The sequence below is a fragment of the Stenella coeruleoalba genome (genome assembly GCF_951394435.1).
Source record: "Stenella coeruleoalba genome assembly, chromosome: 18".
Lineage (NCBI taxonomy): Eukaryota > Metazoa > Chordata > Mammalia > Artiodactyla > Delphinidae > Stenella > Stenella coeruleoalba.
In genome coordinates this window covers 24,472,045-24,490,305 of record NC_137164.1, presented here as the reverse complement: position 1 = coordinate 24,490,305, position 18,261 = coordinate 24,472,045, and the positions used below count along the sequence as shown (strand labels likewise).

The following is an 18,261-nucleotide window of genomic DNA, read 5'->3' as shown; positions in this document are numbered from 1 at the left end:
GACTTCAGTCATCACGTATGGCTCACACTTCTTTCCTAAGCTCTAGCTGAGATGAGATTCCCTATTCCTAATTGTCAACTGAACTTCTGCACCAGATGTTCATACTAAACTCATTATGCTTCCACCCAGACTTACTCTTCTTTTTTCTTAACCCCAATATATCAGTATTGTCATGTACCCAGCTGCTCAATGAATGAATCTCGGAATGTTTTTGTCTATCTTTTCCCTGATCTCATTCAAACTGTCACTAGAATCTTTGTAGTCTCTATTTGAAAAACTTTTTTCCTTCCTTCCTTCTTTCCTCCTTCCCTCCTTTTCTTTCTTTCATTCACTCTTTCTTTCTTCTTTCCTTCCTCCCTCCCTCCCACTCTCTCTCACTCTTTCTCTCTCCCTTTCTTTCTTTCTTTCCTTCCTTCCTCCCTCCCTCCTTTCTTTCTTTCCTTCTTTCTTTTTCTTTCTTTCTTTCTTTTTCTTTCTTTTCTTTCTTTCTTTCTCTTCTCTCCTTCCTCCCTTTCTTATCTCCCTTGTCTAATTTATCAACTGTTTTAGCACCTAATGTTATAGGTACTGCACTAGCTGAGTAGGATACAACGGTAAATAAAATAGCTACAGCCCCTGAGCCACACTCATAGCTTACAATCTAGTAGGAAACACAGACAATTAAGCAAACATAATAGATATACATGTGATAAGTGTGCTGCTGTGGGACATCCAAAAGGCTTGAAGACTTAACTAAGGGCTCAGGAAGCCCCACTATGCACAGTGATATTTCAGTTGAAATATCAAGGAATTAAAGAGGTAAAGGAAGGAGCAGAAAGAGGAGTGTTCCAGGAAGGGAGAACCATATGTGTAAAGACTTGTGGGTACTAGTGAGCTGGAGAGCTGGACAGGTCTGAGGGATGTCAAGCAGCAAGAATGAGGAAGGGTGAGAAAGGAGGCTAGAGCAGGAGGCAGGGTCTAGCTCTGGAAGTCTTGGAAGCCACGTAAAAGCATTTGGACCGCTTCCTGAAAGCACCAAAAGGCCACTGAAGCAGAGGAGTAATAGGATCAGATTTTCATTTTTGGAAAATCACTCTGGTGAAATGATCTGGCAGAGAGCAAGACTGAAAGCAAAGGAAAGACATTTGGAAATTCCTCAGAAAGCTCAGGCAGGAGATGAAGGTGGCTTAAAGTAAGGAGCAGAGAGAAATGAATGTATTTAAGAGAGATTTAAGGGAAAGAACTAACAGGACTTGGTGATGAATTGGATGTGGGGACGAGGAGCTGGACAAATCAACCTTTCTGTCTTGGGCCACAGGGTGGAAGGTGATGCTGCTTACGACACAAGAAATAGGGGCGGGGAAGTGCATTTGCTGGGTGGGAGAGGAAAGTCTAATTTTTAAAAAGGCAGTTTATGGGCTTCCCTGGTGGCGCAGTGGTTGAGAGTCCGCCTGCCGATGCAGGGGACACGGGATCGTGCCCCGGTCCGGGAAGATCCCACATGCCGTGGAGCGGCTGGGCCCGTGAGCCGTGGCCGCTGAGCCTGCACGTCCGGAGCCTGTTGCTCCGCAACGGGAGAGGCCGCAACAGTGAGAGGCCCGCGTACCGCAAAAAAAAAAAAACAAAGGCAGTTTAACTGTGAACATGTTCACTTTGCAGTGCCTGCTTCCCATATCTGCTCGTTCCTGTCTAATTCGCTCTCACTACTCCAGGGAAGCCCGTCATCATCGTGCTCTGACTCCTAGAAAGGGTCCTCTTTGGTCTCGCCTCCGGACTTACAACCGGCCAGTCCACAATCTGTTTAGCTCTTTTTCTAAAACAGAGATCTCATAAGGTCATTTCTGGCTTCATTTGAAAAGCTCTGATTATTCCTTCAAGGAAATGCTAAAAGCATGACCTAGGAAGGAATTTCTGTCAATATCCTGAGCAAAAAGAAACAGTTAAAGCAATTTGCTCTTTCCAGTCATCATTTTCACCTAGAACAGAAAATCCTCAGGATTACTTTTAATTGAATAAATACATAAATAGTATCTCATTCTTCCATTATAAAAACTACACATGTTCATTTTTCTTAACTGGAAATTTCGAAAACAAAACACTACCCAACGTGCAGCTGCCCAAGTAAATCTGTTTCATTTTGTTCCTGTGCATGTTTATCTTTACTAGTCATTATTCTGTATATACAATTTGTATCGTTTAATTTTAAAAAGCACAAAATAAATAGTTTTTACATCATAATTGACTCTTACTGAGGAAAATATTTAGTGAGTGAAAATTTAAAAAGAGAGAAGCAACCTGTAGAATGAGAGATTTTAAAAACTACAAATTGTCGGGCTTCCCTGGTGGCGCAGTGGTTGAGAGTCCGCCTGCTGATGCAGGGGACACGGGTTCATGCCCTGGTCCAGGAAGATCCCACATGCCGCAGAGTGGCTGGGCCCGTGAGCCATGACCACTGCGCCCGTGCATCCGGAGCCTGTGCTCCTCAACGGGAGAGGCCGCGACAGTGAGAGGCCCGCGTACCGCAAAAAAAAAAAACCACAACAAACTACAAATTGTCTCATAAGGATGATGCTTACTGTTATCATTAGCGTTCCATCCCATTGTGTTCTTTGTGACAACATACTAGAAAGAAGGACCTTCACAGAGGTAGGAGTCACACGGCCCTTTACAGGGTTAGGAGGAAGAAGGGCTATATTCAGCCCCACAGACACGAGGACAGGAGGTAAACCTGCTACCAGCTTCTGTGAGAGGAAGGATCAGAGACATGACTTCAAGAACTTTGAAAGATTTTGGGACTCCTTCAACGTTCTCAGGCTCATTATTTCAGTTACCCTGTTTCCTCAGAGAGATCATAAGCAAAATCCTGTAAAGAAAAAGAGCTTGCCTTCCTGGACTAGAAGATACAGGACTGGGAAAGTCAATCCATATCTGTCAAGGGGGGCAAGAAGCAGAGTAGAAGAAAAGGGCTAAAGAGGAACGGAGAGCAGACAAGAGAAAATGGGTCTCGGGGTGGGATCTGGGCTAAGAGTAATTGTCCTGGGACGGAAATGTTGAAGGATCCCTCACAGCGGATGAACTTGCAAGCGTGCCATGGTGGCCCTCTGCCAAGTCTCACCCAACGAGCAGCCAGCCGTCTCCAGAACCTTTGTGCTGCTGCTTCTTTGCGGAGGTTGTTTTTTCTGACTCATTTAGGCTGCCTTTCCCCATCTCTCTGCCATCTTCCACTCACTCCTTAGTGTTCTGATGAAATGTCCCAGCTTCTCTGAAGCTTTGCCTGACTGTCCCAATGCTTTCTCTCTTTCAACTCAGAGCACCAGCATGGTTTCCTCTTCACGTCCCTAAAACAACTGTCTTTCACAGGCCTCACCACACGGTACCTTAGTGATGTGTCAGGTGCCTCGGCAGAAAGACACACTCCTGGAGGCCGGGATCGGCCCTCTTCCGTGTCTCTCTCACCGGCACGCACATGTAACCTGCAGATAATAACTATTAACATTTGAGGAAAGACGGGACGCAAAGGAAAGGGCAGTCGTATGATGTGCTCTTGCTAAAGGAGGTAGAAACCTCCTTCCAGAACATTCTGCTCCCTTCGTGTCAACGAAGAGGAGGAAGCTGGCATTTATGGAGCCCGCTGCTATACACAGACACACCCTTTCAGTGCTTTACCACTCAAATCCTCAAGCCAGCCATGTCAGTAGGAGGTAATGCTCCTGTTTTAGAGAAAAGCAAACTTAAGTTCTAAGCAATTAAGACCCTGCACACAATGGGATTTTGAAGGCAAATCCACTCTGACTTGAAAGATTGGGCTGTTTTCTGTTTCACTATATGGCAAAACAGAATGTCAGGAGGTAGCCTCCCTGAATTGCTTTACATGAGAGTTTATAGGCTAATGTCGTGGAGTCAAAGATCAGTTACTCCAAGATTATAAAATAGTCTAAAACATGTGTCCAGGAACTCCCTGTATGGTATCCAAGGTTCAGGAGGGAGAAGGTGAGGAAGTCAAGCTGGAACTTTTCTTCTGTAGTAACTTTTGAAACGGACACCAAGTGAGTGTTTGCCACAGCCGGTGTTCAGCTTTCCCTCATGGTCTCTGAAGCCTCTTACGTTTGGGCCTTCTTTCCAGTTCCCCTTAATTCTTCAATAATTTTCATAGCTCAGTTTGTATAATACTTAAAGACTTTTTTCATAGGGTCCTAATTTTCCTTTTAGAAAAGCTACTGTATGGATATCATCAACAAATACCTACTGCAGTCAAAAATAACAACGAGAAAACTAACATTACAACAAAATCAGGAGAAATAAATTGCGGCTGCTTTTCTATAACCATAAAATTTCCATCAAACGTTGAAACTTCTAATTCTTTGTCCAAAGTGCCTGAAAATATACTCCCTATACCAGCAGTTGGGAGACTCAGACAATAATCCCTCCTTAATCTGTCTCAGGTGCAGGTTTCTACTACCATCTTTATTCATTTGAATAAAGAGGGCCTAGATAAGCTGATCTCTAAACACTATCTTACTCTAATATTCTTTAATCCAATAACAAAATGAGAGGTCACTGCTTTATGACTCACTGGAAGTTTCTTGTTTTCCAAATTCTCTCAGTGAACATGCATTAGTTATGTAATCAGAAAAAAATTAAAACTAAATAGTACACAATCCCAACATTTCCATAAATGGGTTCCCTGTAACAGATTCAAAAAACGGTACCTGGAAGTCAGACAAAACAACACGCTTTTCAATTGCACTACCAGTTTGCATGGCTTTAAACATACTTATAAAGTTCCCTGGCAAAGTCAAAACCTCCTTTTCAAACAGGAATAATAAAATCCACCTCCCTGCAATTTCCCTTTGAAATAATGTGTTGCTATAAATGGCAAAGATATATTCTTTGCTAGTTTGGTCATTAGGTATGACCAAAGCATCCATAACAAATACTGTGGCAAAAAAAAATCAGTGTGTCTACAAAAGTAATACACAAATTCAGAACAAAGGCAAGAAAAATATTCACTAAGAAACACTGGACAGATAAACTGAATGTTAGAGAGAATGTGCAGCATGGCAAAGAATTTCCATATTGCAATTCAGGCAACTTCATAGCAAGAGGTTTGAGAAAGGATACAAATAATGTAATATAAAATAAAGATGAGTGTCATTATATTTGATGAAACCAAATATTTCATATCCTTAGGACTCCTAGGCCGCTGTAGCTACTAGAAACAGGGCACATTTAGTTATCAAATTCCCTGCTGCCACTACTTGCTGGGGACACAGGCGGGAAAATTTCTGGACACACTGTTCAGCCCCTCTACAGATATTAGATAATTATTCTGGCATAGCAACATGGTATATTTCTGATGTGACACATTAGCAATCCGCCAGGGCTCAGTTCAAATGATTAATTAACAAAATTCACACATTCTTTAATTTTGGCAATAAAATATTCACAGCATCTCAATACTAAATAATTCAACAAACATTTACTAAGCCTATACCAGGAGAAAACTAAGTCCATTAATTACAAGCCTCTAATTAATAGATGGTATGAGATACAAAGGATTATATAGAATTATGTAATAACAATGTGTATAGAGTCCTCCTTAGTGAGTATTAAATGCATGTTTACCGATTTTCATAGTGTATAAAAGATTTCAAAATTAAATGCTATGAAAATTCAGGAAAAAAAGGCTGGGAAGAAATTCAGAAAGAAATTTCTAGGGCTTCCCTGGTGGCGCAGTGGTTAAGAATCCACCTGCCAATGCAGGGGACACGGGTTCAGGCCCTGGTCCGGAAAGATCCCACATGCCGCATAGCAACTAAGCCCGTGCGCCACAACTACTGAGCCTGCGCTCTAGGGCCCACGAGCCACAACTACTGAGCCCCTGTGCCACAACTACTGAAGCCCATGCGCCTAGAGCCCGCGCACTGCAACAAAGAGTAGCCCCTACTCACCGCAACTAGAGAAAAGCCCTCACGCAGCAACGAAGACCCAACGCAGCCAAAAATAAAATAAATTTGTTAAAAAAAAAAAAGAAATTTCTAGCCTGGAAGAAATGAATATGGTTTAATTTCATTATGTAAATTAATCAAGAAGTTAAATTGGCTTAATGAAATTTACTTTAGAAGATACTTCCTCGTTGGAAGTTCATTGATATTGGTATAATTCTGATAAAATGTTTATATTCATGAAAGTGGGTCAATACCTCTAAGGATAAAGAGAACAGGAGAATGTATCTTTCAACGTTCAAAGGGACTCAGGAGGTACATCAACTACGTGCAGTGATCACGCTTTGTCTGTATGCTGACTGACACAAACCAACTGTAAAATGACACTTTGGAGATAACTGAGGAAAACAGGGTATCAGAGTATATTAAGGGGTTATTATTAACTTGTTAGGAGTAATAATGGGATTGTGATCATATCAGAGATAAAAACTGAGCTACTGTAAGAAAAATGCATTATGTAAAAGAATGATGTATTAAAAGATAACATATAGATAGTATGTTCAATACAGATAAAACAAGATGAACAAAATGCTGATAATTGTTGAAACTAAGTTATGGGTACAAAGGAGTTCATTATATACCCTACTTTTTATAGAACATATTAAAAAATTTCATAATAGAAAATTTTAAAATGCCCTGTACTCTGTATGTAAAGCATAGTTCCTGGCCTATTGTAAGCACTCAACATAAGTGAGCTATTATACACTATTATTGTTGTTGTTGTATTACTAGTATGAGAGTTAGTGTGGTATGGTGAAAAAAGTGCATGAGCTTTGGAGATCTGAGTCCTAACTCAATCATTAACTAGCTATGTGATCTTGAGCAAATATTTTAACCTCGAGTTTCAGTCTGCTTATTTGTGAAGTATGGAAAATAAAAATATTTATCCCAAAGCATTGCTGTAGAACTAAATGAAATGATTTTTAAAAGTATATTGGAAATTGTAAAACATAACAATTATTACTATTTTTAATCCTTGCTCATAAGAAATTTGTAATTCAATTATAGATGAAATTAAAAAATCACAACAACCTTAAGAGAAAGATGAATTAGATAGTGATAAAATACTATAAACGTTCAGAGGAAAACAAGATTATTTCTATTTGGGGGTGTCTAAGACAGGCTTCATAGAGGAAAAAAATCCGAGCTCTTGAAAACTGTAGGATTTTCATAGGCAAAGATGAGGGGAAGAAGCACCATATGAAACAAACAATATGAAAAATGGCTGGGAGAGGGCTTCCCTGGTGGCGCAGTGGTTGAGAGTCCGCCTGCCGATGCAGGGGACACGGGTTCGTGCCCCGGTCTGGGAAGATCCCACATGCCGCGGAGCAGCTGGGCCCGTGAGCCATGGCCGCTGAGCCTGTGCGTCCGGAGCCTGTGCTCCGCAACGGGAGAGGCCACAACAGTGAGAGGCCCGCGTACCGCAAAAAAAAAAAAAAAAAAAAAAAAAAAAAAAAAAAAATGGCTGGGAGAACAAAAGGGCATAGTACACTTAGGGAGGCTAAGAAACTCTGATCTGGAAGAACTAGAACTATACAAGAAGTTTGGAACCAGGTCATAGGTTGTTTTGAGTGTTTCCCTGTGAAAGAGATTTTATCTGATAGGCAAGGGGGAGCCACTTTCAACTTTTAGCAGGAAAATATTCATAAAATTAAGAGTTGCTTTCTAAGATTTATCTCACTGCTGATAGAGCAGAAAGTGCCATGGAACTGGAAAGAGTACCTAAAGCATCAGTACTCTAGAAATATAAAGCACATGAAAGTCAGACAGAGAAGGCCTCCCCTATGAAAATCAGCCAGAGCTGACTCTTTATTTTTTAAGGAAGACAAAATATATTAGAATTTTGGTAAAGGTAAAAAATATGGACTGTGGAATACAAGGACAGCTTAAGTATAAATATTTCACCAGAGTGCTATTATCCGGCAAAATGATACAAAGGACTCGCTTAAAATGGAAAAAAAAACCAAAAGGTTGACAAATCTGGCAAATTATTGGACTATATTCATGTAGAAGTAATTGTGAATTATTAGTTTTGCCTCATTAAATATAAATTAAATTTTGATGACTTGCTTTGCAATTTGTCTAACATCAGAAATCAGGAAACATTATATGCAGATGATTAAATTTTCATTTCTTAAAACAAATACTATATATTTTAAAAATAATTCTTACGTAAGGGGGGTACCTGAGCATTTTAGAACACCACATTACTAAAGTATTTCTTCCTTCAACCTCTCAAAACTTAAGTATTCTTATTCAGAAACAGAAGTTTATTCTTAAGGGTTTTTTTTTTTTTTTTTTTGCGGTACGAGGGCCTCCCACTGCTGTGGCCTCTCCCGTTGCGGAGCACAGGCTCTGCACGCGCAGGCTCAGCGGCCATGGCTCACGGGCCCAGCCGCTCCGCAGCATGCGGGATCTTCCCGGACCGGGGCACGAACCCGTGTCCCCTACATCGGCAGGCGGACTCTCAACCACTGCGCCACCAGGGAAGCCCTCTTAAGTTTTTAAACAATAAAAACATTATGCACCTATAAGCTCAATCTATAACCCAAAATATTCACAACAAATACTTTGTATATCAAATAGAATATAGCTCTGCAAATCAAAAGAAAATAAGATATGGGGAGGAAGAAAGCTTATTCTTGAGTAGAGTTGTGACAAAAAAAAGCATTACTGGCTTGAAAGTAAATAGCCATTTCTCTTTTTTCCCTGTCAGTAAAGCTGAAATAAATAGAAAGTCATGCTATGATTCTTTTAAAAAGCCAGCATGAAACTCCTAATTGTATGAAAGGTACATGTGACGTTATAATTACAGTAAGTAGAATATAACGCATGTAGCAGCATACTAAAGTGGTTCTACGACAGGAAGCATCAAACGTGTAATTTCAGGGCACCCTATCCCTTTTGGCTGACAGGCAGCAATTCTGCTTCATTTACTGGAGGGTCGATGTGCTGTGCCGTAACATCCCACAAAGAAAATCGGAAAGATTAAACGAAATAATTTTATTTCACTAAAAGAAGATGTGGCCTACTTTATTTTGCTATGGTAAGTGATTTTATAGACTTGTTTTTAGCTTCCCAATTGTTATGAAACCTTGTCTAACGTCAAAGATTCTTAGAAAAGATAGTATGACATGGAAAGAAAAGATGGGATTTGGCTCAATAAAGATAATAAACCTTGAGATACCTCAAAATCAACACTTACTCCCTTTTATTTCCTCATTGTAAAAGTTACTACTGGTAACAGCAATCTTTCAAAACATCTCTAAATTGACAACTTTGCCTATTGAAAAGTTTCTTTCATGAACTTCAGCCAGTTTTTAGTTTGCAAACAGAAGGATGGGTAAACTGTATCCATCTATAGACAGTTTGTATTAACAGCATTCATTACACTTTATTGTATAATTATAACAACCCACTACTGGCTTCTCTGCCAATATTTAATCCCCAAAGCTTCAATTCTAACTGACTTGTTTTTTTGTTTTGGGGTTTTTTTTTGAGTAGTCACCATATAATGTTTTAGAAAGAGAAAAGGAGCCTGATCAATTGCTACAAATGGTTTACTTAGTTTCAAACTAAATCATGTAATTGAAATAGGTGTTTTCCAGATGGTTGTCACTTTTCATTTGAGGGAAAACACCAGTGACACTACCCGGGGACAGCTGAGCATCAGTAGACCTTAACTTACCAGCTGTAGCTTCACTTCCTGGTCTTTTTCTTTTTTCATTGTTTTGGTTCACAAGACGGATAAAGGGTGAAGATGAGAAGGTGTGTAAGATATTAAGGTACTGAAATACCACTGATAAATAAAGTAGGGTGTTTTCAAAGGTATCGACAGAGGACCTGAGTTACTATGACTGCAAAAGTACACACTCCTGAAAAAGATATCTCCTAGATGATCAGGACTCAGAGGAAAGCACGGGGAAAGAGAACATATAACTGCATACCAGTCCTTAGAAAAACACATCCCTGTGGGGCACTTGCTCTGCATTTGCTAGCAAATACTGCAGGTGGCTCCTTCCCCCTCATACAACCAAATGGAAGAAATCAAGGGTCTAACCGTAATGACCCGTATGCTAAGTGAAATAAGCCAGATAGAGAAAGACGAATACTGCATGGTATCATTTATATGTGGAATCTTAAAAAGAAAAAAAAAGGTTGAACTCATAGAGACAAAGTAGAAAAGTGATTGCCAGGATCTGAGCAGTGGAGGAAATAGGGAGAGGTTAGTAAAAGGGTACAAACTTTCACTTATAAGGTGAATGAGGTCTGAGGATATATTAGTTTTATATATATATATATATATATATAAGTTATATAATATGTAATATATATATTAGTAATATATATCATAATATATATTATATATTAGTATAATATGGTGCCTACAGTTGATAACACTGTATTGTATAACTGAAATTTGCTAAGACAGTAAAACTTAAATGTTCTCACGCAAAAAAGGTAAATATGTGAGGTGATGGATATATTAATTAACTTGATGGGGGGAATCCTTTCAGAATGTACGGTTATATCAAATCATCACGTTGTACACTTTAAATACATTTTTTTTGTCAATTCTACCTCAATAAAGCTGGGAAAAAATATAAGTCTAACCATAGAATCTTGTTCATATCTTAACACAGGTGTTCGTTTTTGAAAACAAGTTTGAAAGGAACTGAAGTTGGCTAAAGCACTCAGAGTTTCTATTTAGATTTTAACCAGCCACCTTAAATCCAATTTTCACTCGCTGACTTGGTAAATGTAAGTATGTGCAAAGTTATATCTCATTTAATTAGCTAAATACTAATTAGCACTTAATTATTATTAGAAAAATTAAATAATTAGTGTTTCGTTATTCTGTCCTAGTGATAATGCTGCCAGTCTCTGATCAGATCCCATCAGTAATATAATCATACCCAGCTGTCTGGGCCACTTAAGTATTTTCTCTTACTCCCTAGATTCTGTCTTATTCACTGTTTCCTTCACCAAACAGTTGCAAATTTACTGAATAAGAAATTGAGTCAATTTGTCTTAGAATCTCCTGAAAATAAACCAAGTAAGCCTAAATTTTAAATTCATATTACTTCTAAATCATTTTGGCTACTCATTAGAAATTTATTCTAGGCAGTCCTCTAAAATATATTTGTTGAATGTCTAGTGTATGAAAGGCATCAGGGAGGTTGCAAAAATAACTAAGACTTATCAAGGGGCTCTCTCTTTTCAGTAGAGAGGTGGCAGGTGGACGCATAAGTTTGACAGAAGTCAAAAGAAATCTAGAAATGACGTGCTGTAGGAGTTCAGAGAATGAGGCCAAACCTTCAGGCTGCAGTGTTCAGGAAGACTTTATTAAAGAAGCATATTATGGAATATTACAGCCAGGGGGACCTTAGAAAACACCCATTCCAATCCTATCATTTTAGAGATAAGAAACAGAAAGAAAAGAAAAAAGACAAAGCCCTTTAAGGAGGAATAGCAATCTATCCAATATCACATACAGAGTTGAAAAATCTGCACAGGAAGATAGATCTCTGGGTTCCCAGCTTTCTGCTTTTCCACGACACCATACTGCCCTCTGAGATTGGAAGGATTTCAATAGGCAAAGATGGGAGAAAGAAGAGAGCACGCTGGTGACAATCAAAGGCTAAAATATAACACTGATAAGAAGGTATCTGGAAAACAGAGTGTTTATCTGAGGACATGAATTCCAGGGGAGAAATGAGACACAAGGCTGCAAGCGGAGTGGGATGAGACAATGGAAGACATCAAATGATAGCCTAAAAGACTTAGACTTTTTCACTAGCTAGTTTCATGGACACAGGTAGCAGAAATTACTTATAAAATCTAAGACCATCAGTGTCTTAGAGGTTTATAATGAAAGGATAAAAAGCTTTCTGCCATGAAAAACGCCAGCTAAGTGTAGCAAATTTATAATGAATACAATCTCCATTTTTCAATTTTTCTGTTTCTCCAAAGTGGAGGGTGTCAGACTAGGGGTAAAAGAAGGCAAGACACTGATCTGCTGACGACAGGCAGGGTTTGTGACAGCATTGACTGACAGACGACGTTTGTGTGAAGCCCCTGCCTCCTGCCTTGCACCTCCTGAGCATCTTTTGCAGGCTCTACCCAGAGGTTCCTTAAGCAACTCTACACAAGCCTGAAAACCAGTGGGATCTCCCACCCTCACCGGATGCTGGGGTTCCCCCATGTATGTGTAGAGAGGGAGCTGCTCTTCGCTCTACCCAATGCCTAGCCCTTTGTCCTAGTGTCTTGTTCTCTTCTTTGGGACTCAAAATAGACTAGAGGTAGCATACTGGATTTCACATCGACATTTGTATAGCACTCTAGAGTACTTTCAAAGCACTTTCATAGCCTCTTTTTAATTTATCATAAAGAAGAAGCAATCCTCTGCTCCACCTCAGCCCTCATCCTGTATAGCTCTCCCCAGCTCCCAGGGATTAGAATGTTTTCCCTGTCTCTCTGGTTACTGGCTAGGCTCTAACTTTAACCTTTCAACCTAGACAACTCTTGTGAAACCCTGACTCTATTATCTAACTCAAATGTAAACCCTGCCTTTACCAGGAAACTCCTTCTGTATCCCACCCACTAAACCCCAAGGACATCAGTATCATCTAGGATATTTCAAAGCTGCTTGAACATCATAACTTGACCCCTAGGAGCCTTCCTTTTGAAAGCCTGCTCCTCAGCAAAAATTATTCCTCAAGCCCCAGCTCTGTGTATTCTTGGTCCTTTCTTTGCCTACTCTCTTGGTCTACTCTCTGGTCTGCAGCTGTTGAGATGCCAGCAGACTGTGTCTCAGGCAATTCAAATAACAACAGAAGACCTGAAAAAGACACACTGAGTATACCAGGGTTTAACGACTTATAAAAAGTTTGTGAGGTACTCTGGGCTATGAAGCCATCATTTTGCAAAGTGAGATGAGAGTCATCAGTTTTCAGAGTCAGATGAGAACTTGACCTCCTGGGCTTCAATATCAAGTACTGAATACTGGACTGTTAACTGATCTTCAGTCTCCCACTCTGGTACATAGACTCACCAGGACTTTTTAAATAGTGAAAAACGACCATGGATCAGCAATAAGCAACCTTAAAACAATTGTTAAAAAAAAAAAAAAGACCATGAATACTTTATTGCTCACCCTTTAATTCTTGTTCAGAAAAAAATAAAACAGTATTAAAGTCCTTTTTAACAACAGTGACCCACAGATTTAATTCTAACTGAGCACCTATCATGAGCCAGGGACTGTGTGAAGTGCTTTCCATGCGTTATTTCATGTGACCCATACATTAGCCCGACAGCGTGCACGTGATTTGCATTCCTAGGTTAGATATCAGGAGACTGAGTCTTAGTAAGATTAGCAATTTGCCCAAAGTCACAGCCATCTATGAAAGAGTTGCAATTGGACCTCTAGCCAGCTAACATCCAAGCCTGTGAACTCAACCAGTAAACCACTCAATTGGCCCTTTTTTATTTTTTTTAAAAAAAATTTGTTTTGTAAGTTTGAGGGACTAAATAAAGAATATGTATTGTTTTAATAAGTTAAAAAACAAAAAGACCAAACTTCTTCTGAAAGCTTGTTATCCTTAATTTCAAACTAATTTAAGAAACCAAAGGTGCTGTTCATTATGAGTCTGTTAATTTCATTGAGGAAAATTATCAGAAGCCTCTAGATATAAAATGTCCATCCACTCCATCCATAAACACATTCAATATCTACTATGTAGCAGCAAGCACTGTGCCAGGAACTGAGGACACAGAGATGAGCAAGAGAACCATGGTCCCTGCCCTTGACGGGCATATAGACAAGTTGGGAAGACAGTCATTCTACATGTAAATACAGTAACACATGATGAGTGTGATGATGGAGAGATGGAAGGAAGTTATGTAGAAGCAGGAAAACCTAAAACCTATGGACAAGGGAACATGTCCCGGAGTTAGAGAAAACGGGTGTGGGAAGGGAACGGGGAGTGCTCCAGGCAGAGAGAAGAGCATGCGCCAAGGACCAGAGGGGAGATAAGAACTGAAAGAGGGGGCTTCCCTGGTGGCGCAGTGGTTGAGAGTTCGCCTGCCGATGCAGGGGACGCGGGTTCATGCCCCGGTCCGGGAAGATCCCACATGCCGCGGAGCGGCTGGGCTCGAGAGCCATGGCTGCTGAGCCTGCGCATCCGGAGCCTGTGCTCAAAAAAAAAAAAGAACTGAAAGAAGTTCTGAGTGGCTCAAGCTAACACCAAATGCAAGAAAGGAGGGAGCCAAGCCTACACCTAAGGGCGATGGGGAGCAAATTTAAGCAAAACAAAAGAGACTTAGATTTTATTTTCACAAGCATCAATCTGGCTGCAGAGTGGAGAGTAGATCACAGTGGAAGTAAGGTTGGGGTGAAGCTATATTAGGAAAACACGGCTATAATCCAGGCGACAGGTGATGACGAGCTGGGCTAGGGTGACAGACGTGGGAAAGAAAAGCAGATACGTATAAGGTAATTCTAAGGTTTAGAAGGTAGAAGACCCTTGTTGTTTAATTCAACTAGTCATTTAACTGGGGAAAAAATCATTTCTAAAAACGTACTCCAACAAGGAAAAGAAACTTACTACTTTTAAACTGCTACTATCATTCATTCATTAGTACCTGAGTTCCAGCCATAACTCACCTGGTTCCCAACCAATAATAGGTGTTCTCCAAGAAGAAAGTCTTTGAGCATATCTTCCATCACTATCATGTGCTAGAGGAAAAACAACTAGAGGTTAATTGTGTTTTGCAAAATCAAGGTGAAATAAGAAAGTTAACTATAAAGATATCTTCATGGAAAGTAAAACATCTATTATAATAGACAATACTCAATTTGATTATGTAAAAAAATTAAAAGTAATGCTGTGGTTATAAATAAGTTATATAACCAACTTGGTCACTGATATTGAAAACCTGAAATGGTCCCCCTTAGCAAGACTCAACCACTGACCAATACGTATTTCAAAGAGTTTTTATGATTCAACTCAAATATCTTTCAGCTATTGTACTATGCAGTGTTGGCTTATAATTTAATATAATATTTAAATTAACACTAATGCAAATATACAAAGGCTTTCTAAAATAACTGGAGATTTCCATGGAACATTTTACATTGACTTCTTCTTAACCATTACCTTCAAAGTATATATAGCTTTAGAATTAAAAGTATATTATTCACTTTCATATTTTTAAATTCAAATCATGACACAATACAGTCAAAGAACAAGATTAAAGCTGTTCACAACAGGCACAGAGGAAATTACGTTGCTCTTTTGTATCTTGAAAAATAGGACAGTCATAAGTAGGTCACAAAGGCTCATCCGGGAGTTGAAGGGAGAACTATATCCCAGAACAGTTAATGTCCCTATTACTTTCTCTTGGTTTTCTGTATCAAAACAATAATGGTCTCGTAAGTACTTACTGTAGTTCTCTATTTGTAAAAAAGGCAAATTGACCTTTTCTATCTCACATATGCTGCAGATATTTTTCTAGTTTGCCACTCACTTTTCTCTTTTTAACTTGGCTTATGAATTTTTTGACATCTAGAATCTTTTCCTTTTTCTTGCCACATTAAGCAATGCTTCCCTTCAGAGTTTCTTTTTTAGAAAAATTGAGAAAGTTTTTTCCCTCCTTCAAGAACAGATGAGTATTCCTTAACGTTTATCTTGGTAATTTTAATTTTTTAAAACTGCTTGCAGATAAACCATGGAACTGGAGTTTTAACAAGGTCTGAAGTAGGGTGAGCAATTTTGTTCATTCTGGAATACTTTTTAGAATAAAAAGAGGTGTTATTAATATGCTGGAACGACAAATGTAAACAGGGACTATCTTAAGCAAATGAGGGAGGGTACATGGTTATCCTAGTTAAAGGGGAGCCCTGGAACATTCTTTTTTTTAATATAAAGTTATTTACTTATTTATTTGTTTATTTATTTTTGGCTGCGTTGGGTCTTCGTCTCTGCGTGCGGGCTTTCTCTAGTTGCGGTGAGCGGGGGACTACTCCTCGTTGCCGTGCACGGGCTTCTCATTGCAGTGGCTTCTCTTGCCACGGAGCACGGGCTCCAGGTGCACAGGCCTCAGCAGCTGTGACGCACAGGCTTAGTTGCTCCACAGCACGTGGGATCTTCCCGGACCAGGGATCAAACCCGTGTCCCCTGCATTGGCAGGCAGATTCTCAACCATTGCACCACCAGGGGAGTCCCTAGAACATTCTTTTAATCTGGGTTCTAGTGATAATGTGGTCTGTAGACCTCGTCCTTCTAAGTAAGATGAAAAATCAGTGCCAATTTCCAGACAACATTAAGTTCTTCCAGAAATATCTGGGCTAATATGCATGAAGAACAGATAGGAAAGTTGGAATAAGCACCTAGAGAGCAGGTAAAAAAGCAATGTAAACACTGAAAAATAATCTAAACTATACTTGTTGTCTTCTTAACTTTTTCTCATGTCCTTCTACTTCATGTCCTCACTGCACCTAAGTTATTCAAGTCAACAAACATTAGCTAAGGCTAAGGTCACGGCCTATATAATTCTTTCGTTAACCTCTTGTCCCACTTGGTACCATAGACAATTTCTTAAAAGTCTTCTCTCCGGGCTTCCCTGGTGGCGCAGTGGTTGAAAGTCCACCTGTCGATGCAGGGGACGTGGGTTCGTGCCCCGGTCCAGGAAGATCCCACGTGCCGCCGAGTGGCTAGGCCCGTGAGCCACGGCCGCTAAGCCTGCGCATCCGGAGCCTGTGCTCCGCAATGGGAGAGGCCACAACAGTGTGAAGCCCGCGTACCGCAAAAAAAAAAAAAAAAGTCTTCTCTCCCAGTTGTCTCTCTCTCCTGATTCCCTCTTACCTCTCTAACACTTTCTCTCTATGGTCTTTTGTATCTTCTTTAGGTAGCAGTTCCTTAAATATTGATTTTCTTCCTTCTTTTGTTCTCTTTCACTACCTTGTTACATGCTTTCCTGGGGGGTCACAGTATAGGGCAGAGCAGTTTCTGCCTACTTGTACGTGGGCACCCACCGGGCGAGGGAGGGCTATGTTCAGAGTTGGGGACCCACACATCAGCACTCAACGAGTTACTTCTGACCCTGCTCTCCCTAAATCCTCTCATCCACTCCATGGCTTCAACCACCAACTTTACACTGATCTTCAACAGCAAGACTTTTCTTCTTGACTCCAGCCCCGTATTTCTGAGCAACTATCGAACTATGCTAGCTATTTCCCAGTCTCCTCGAACTCATCACATCCAAAACTTGACTCATTCCTTTCTCCTCAGCTTCATTCTTTATCCTGTACTTCTTATCCCAATTAATAGCATCATCTTCTACAACCCGACCCTATCGTCATCATCTTCTTGTCCATCTCAGTTGGCCCTTATCAAGAGTCAGTTAAACACCAAGTCTAAGCTATTCAGCCACCTAAAAGTCCACTGTATCTATCCATTTCTATTCCATCCCCTCAGCTTTCATCTAGGTTTTTATCATGTCTGGCCTAGATTTTTATCAGCCAATGTGGCATCTCTGACTTCAGTCTCTCCTTGAGTCAATGTGCTCTCCACAGTACTGACAGTCACTTCTCTGTTCACAATCATGTCACTTTTTTTCCCCCCAAATTCCTTAAATGACTCCTAATACCTTCGGAACAAGGGTCACTCCTTATTTTTTTGATGTAGTCTCAGTCTCATCCCCCATCACTCTCCTACTGTGTGTTCCAATCACGGGCGCAATGTAGAATCTTTTTCTCTTCACTCTTCTGCTTACTTTTCCAGCAGACTATGTGCTCCGTGAGGAAGTCTTTTTGACTTTCATCCAACACAAAGTTCCATTGACTCTACCTACCTCCTACATAGCCCTGCAGTGTGTCCCCTCCACTCTGTCCCCACTATCACTGCCTTCGTTCAGATCCTTCATAAGGTTCACCTGGACTATCGAAACAGCCTCCTAACTAGTCCCCCTCTGCCTTTGTTCCAACTCATAGGCAACATTAAAGAATGAATGCAAAGTTAACAAAAGTAGAAATGTGCTTCCAAGTTTTCAACGGCTTCCTCACTTCTGAATAGCTTCCAAATTCCTCAATTAGCAAGGTCCAGATAATCTGACCTTTGAACTCATCAGCCTCCTCTCTTGTCACTCTTCCATTTGAATCTCAGCTCTGGCCATGACAATTAATTAGATGTAGCTCCCTGAATAATCTACACTCTCACATAGCCACGTCTCTGCAAATGCTAGTGTCTCTGCCTGAGACTTGCTCTCAACGTTGCCT

The 18,261-nt window shown here is 40.2% G+C and overlaps 1 protein-coding gene across 3 annotated transcripts in view; it reads right to left on the bottom strand.

Moving 5' to 3' along the window:
• The window catches only part of VWA8 (von Willebrand factor A domain containing 8), a 364,890-nt gene that overhangs the window by 188,337 nt on the left and 158,292 nt on the right, over positions 1-18,261 (bottom strand). For all 3 annotated transcript variants that reach the window (XM_079902720.1, XM_079902719.1, XM_079902721.1), the window contains one exon: positions 14,650-14,721. In XM_079902720.1, the coding sequence (XP_079758846.1) occupies positions 14,650-14,721 (72 nt within the window). The remainder of the gene's footprint in view (positions 1-14,649; positions 14,722-18,261) is intronic.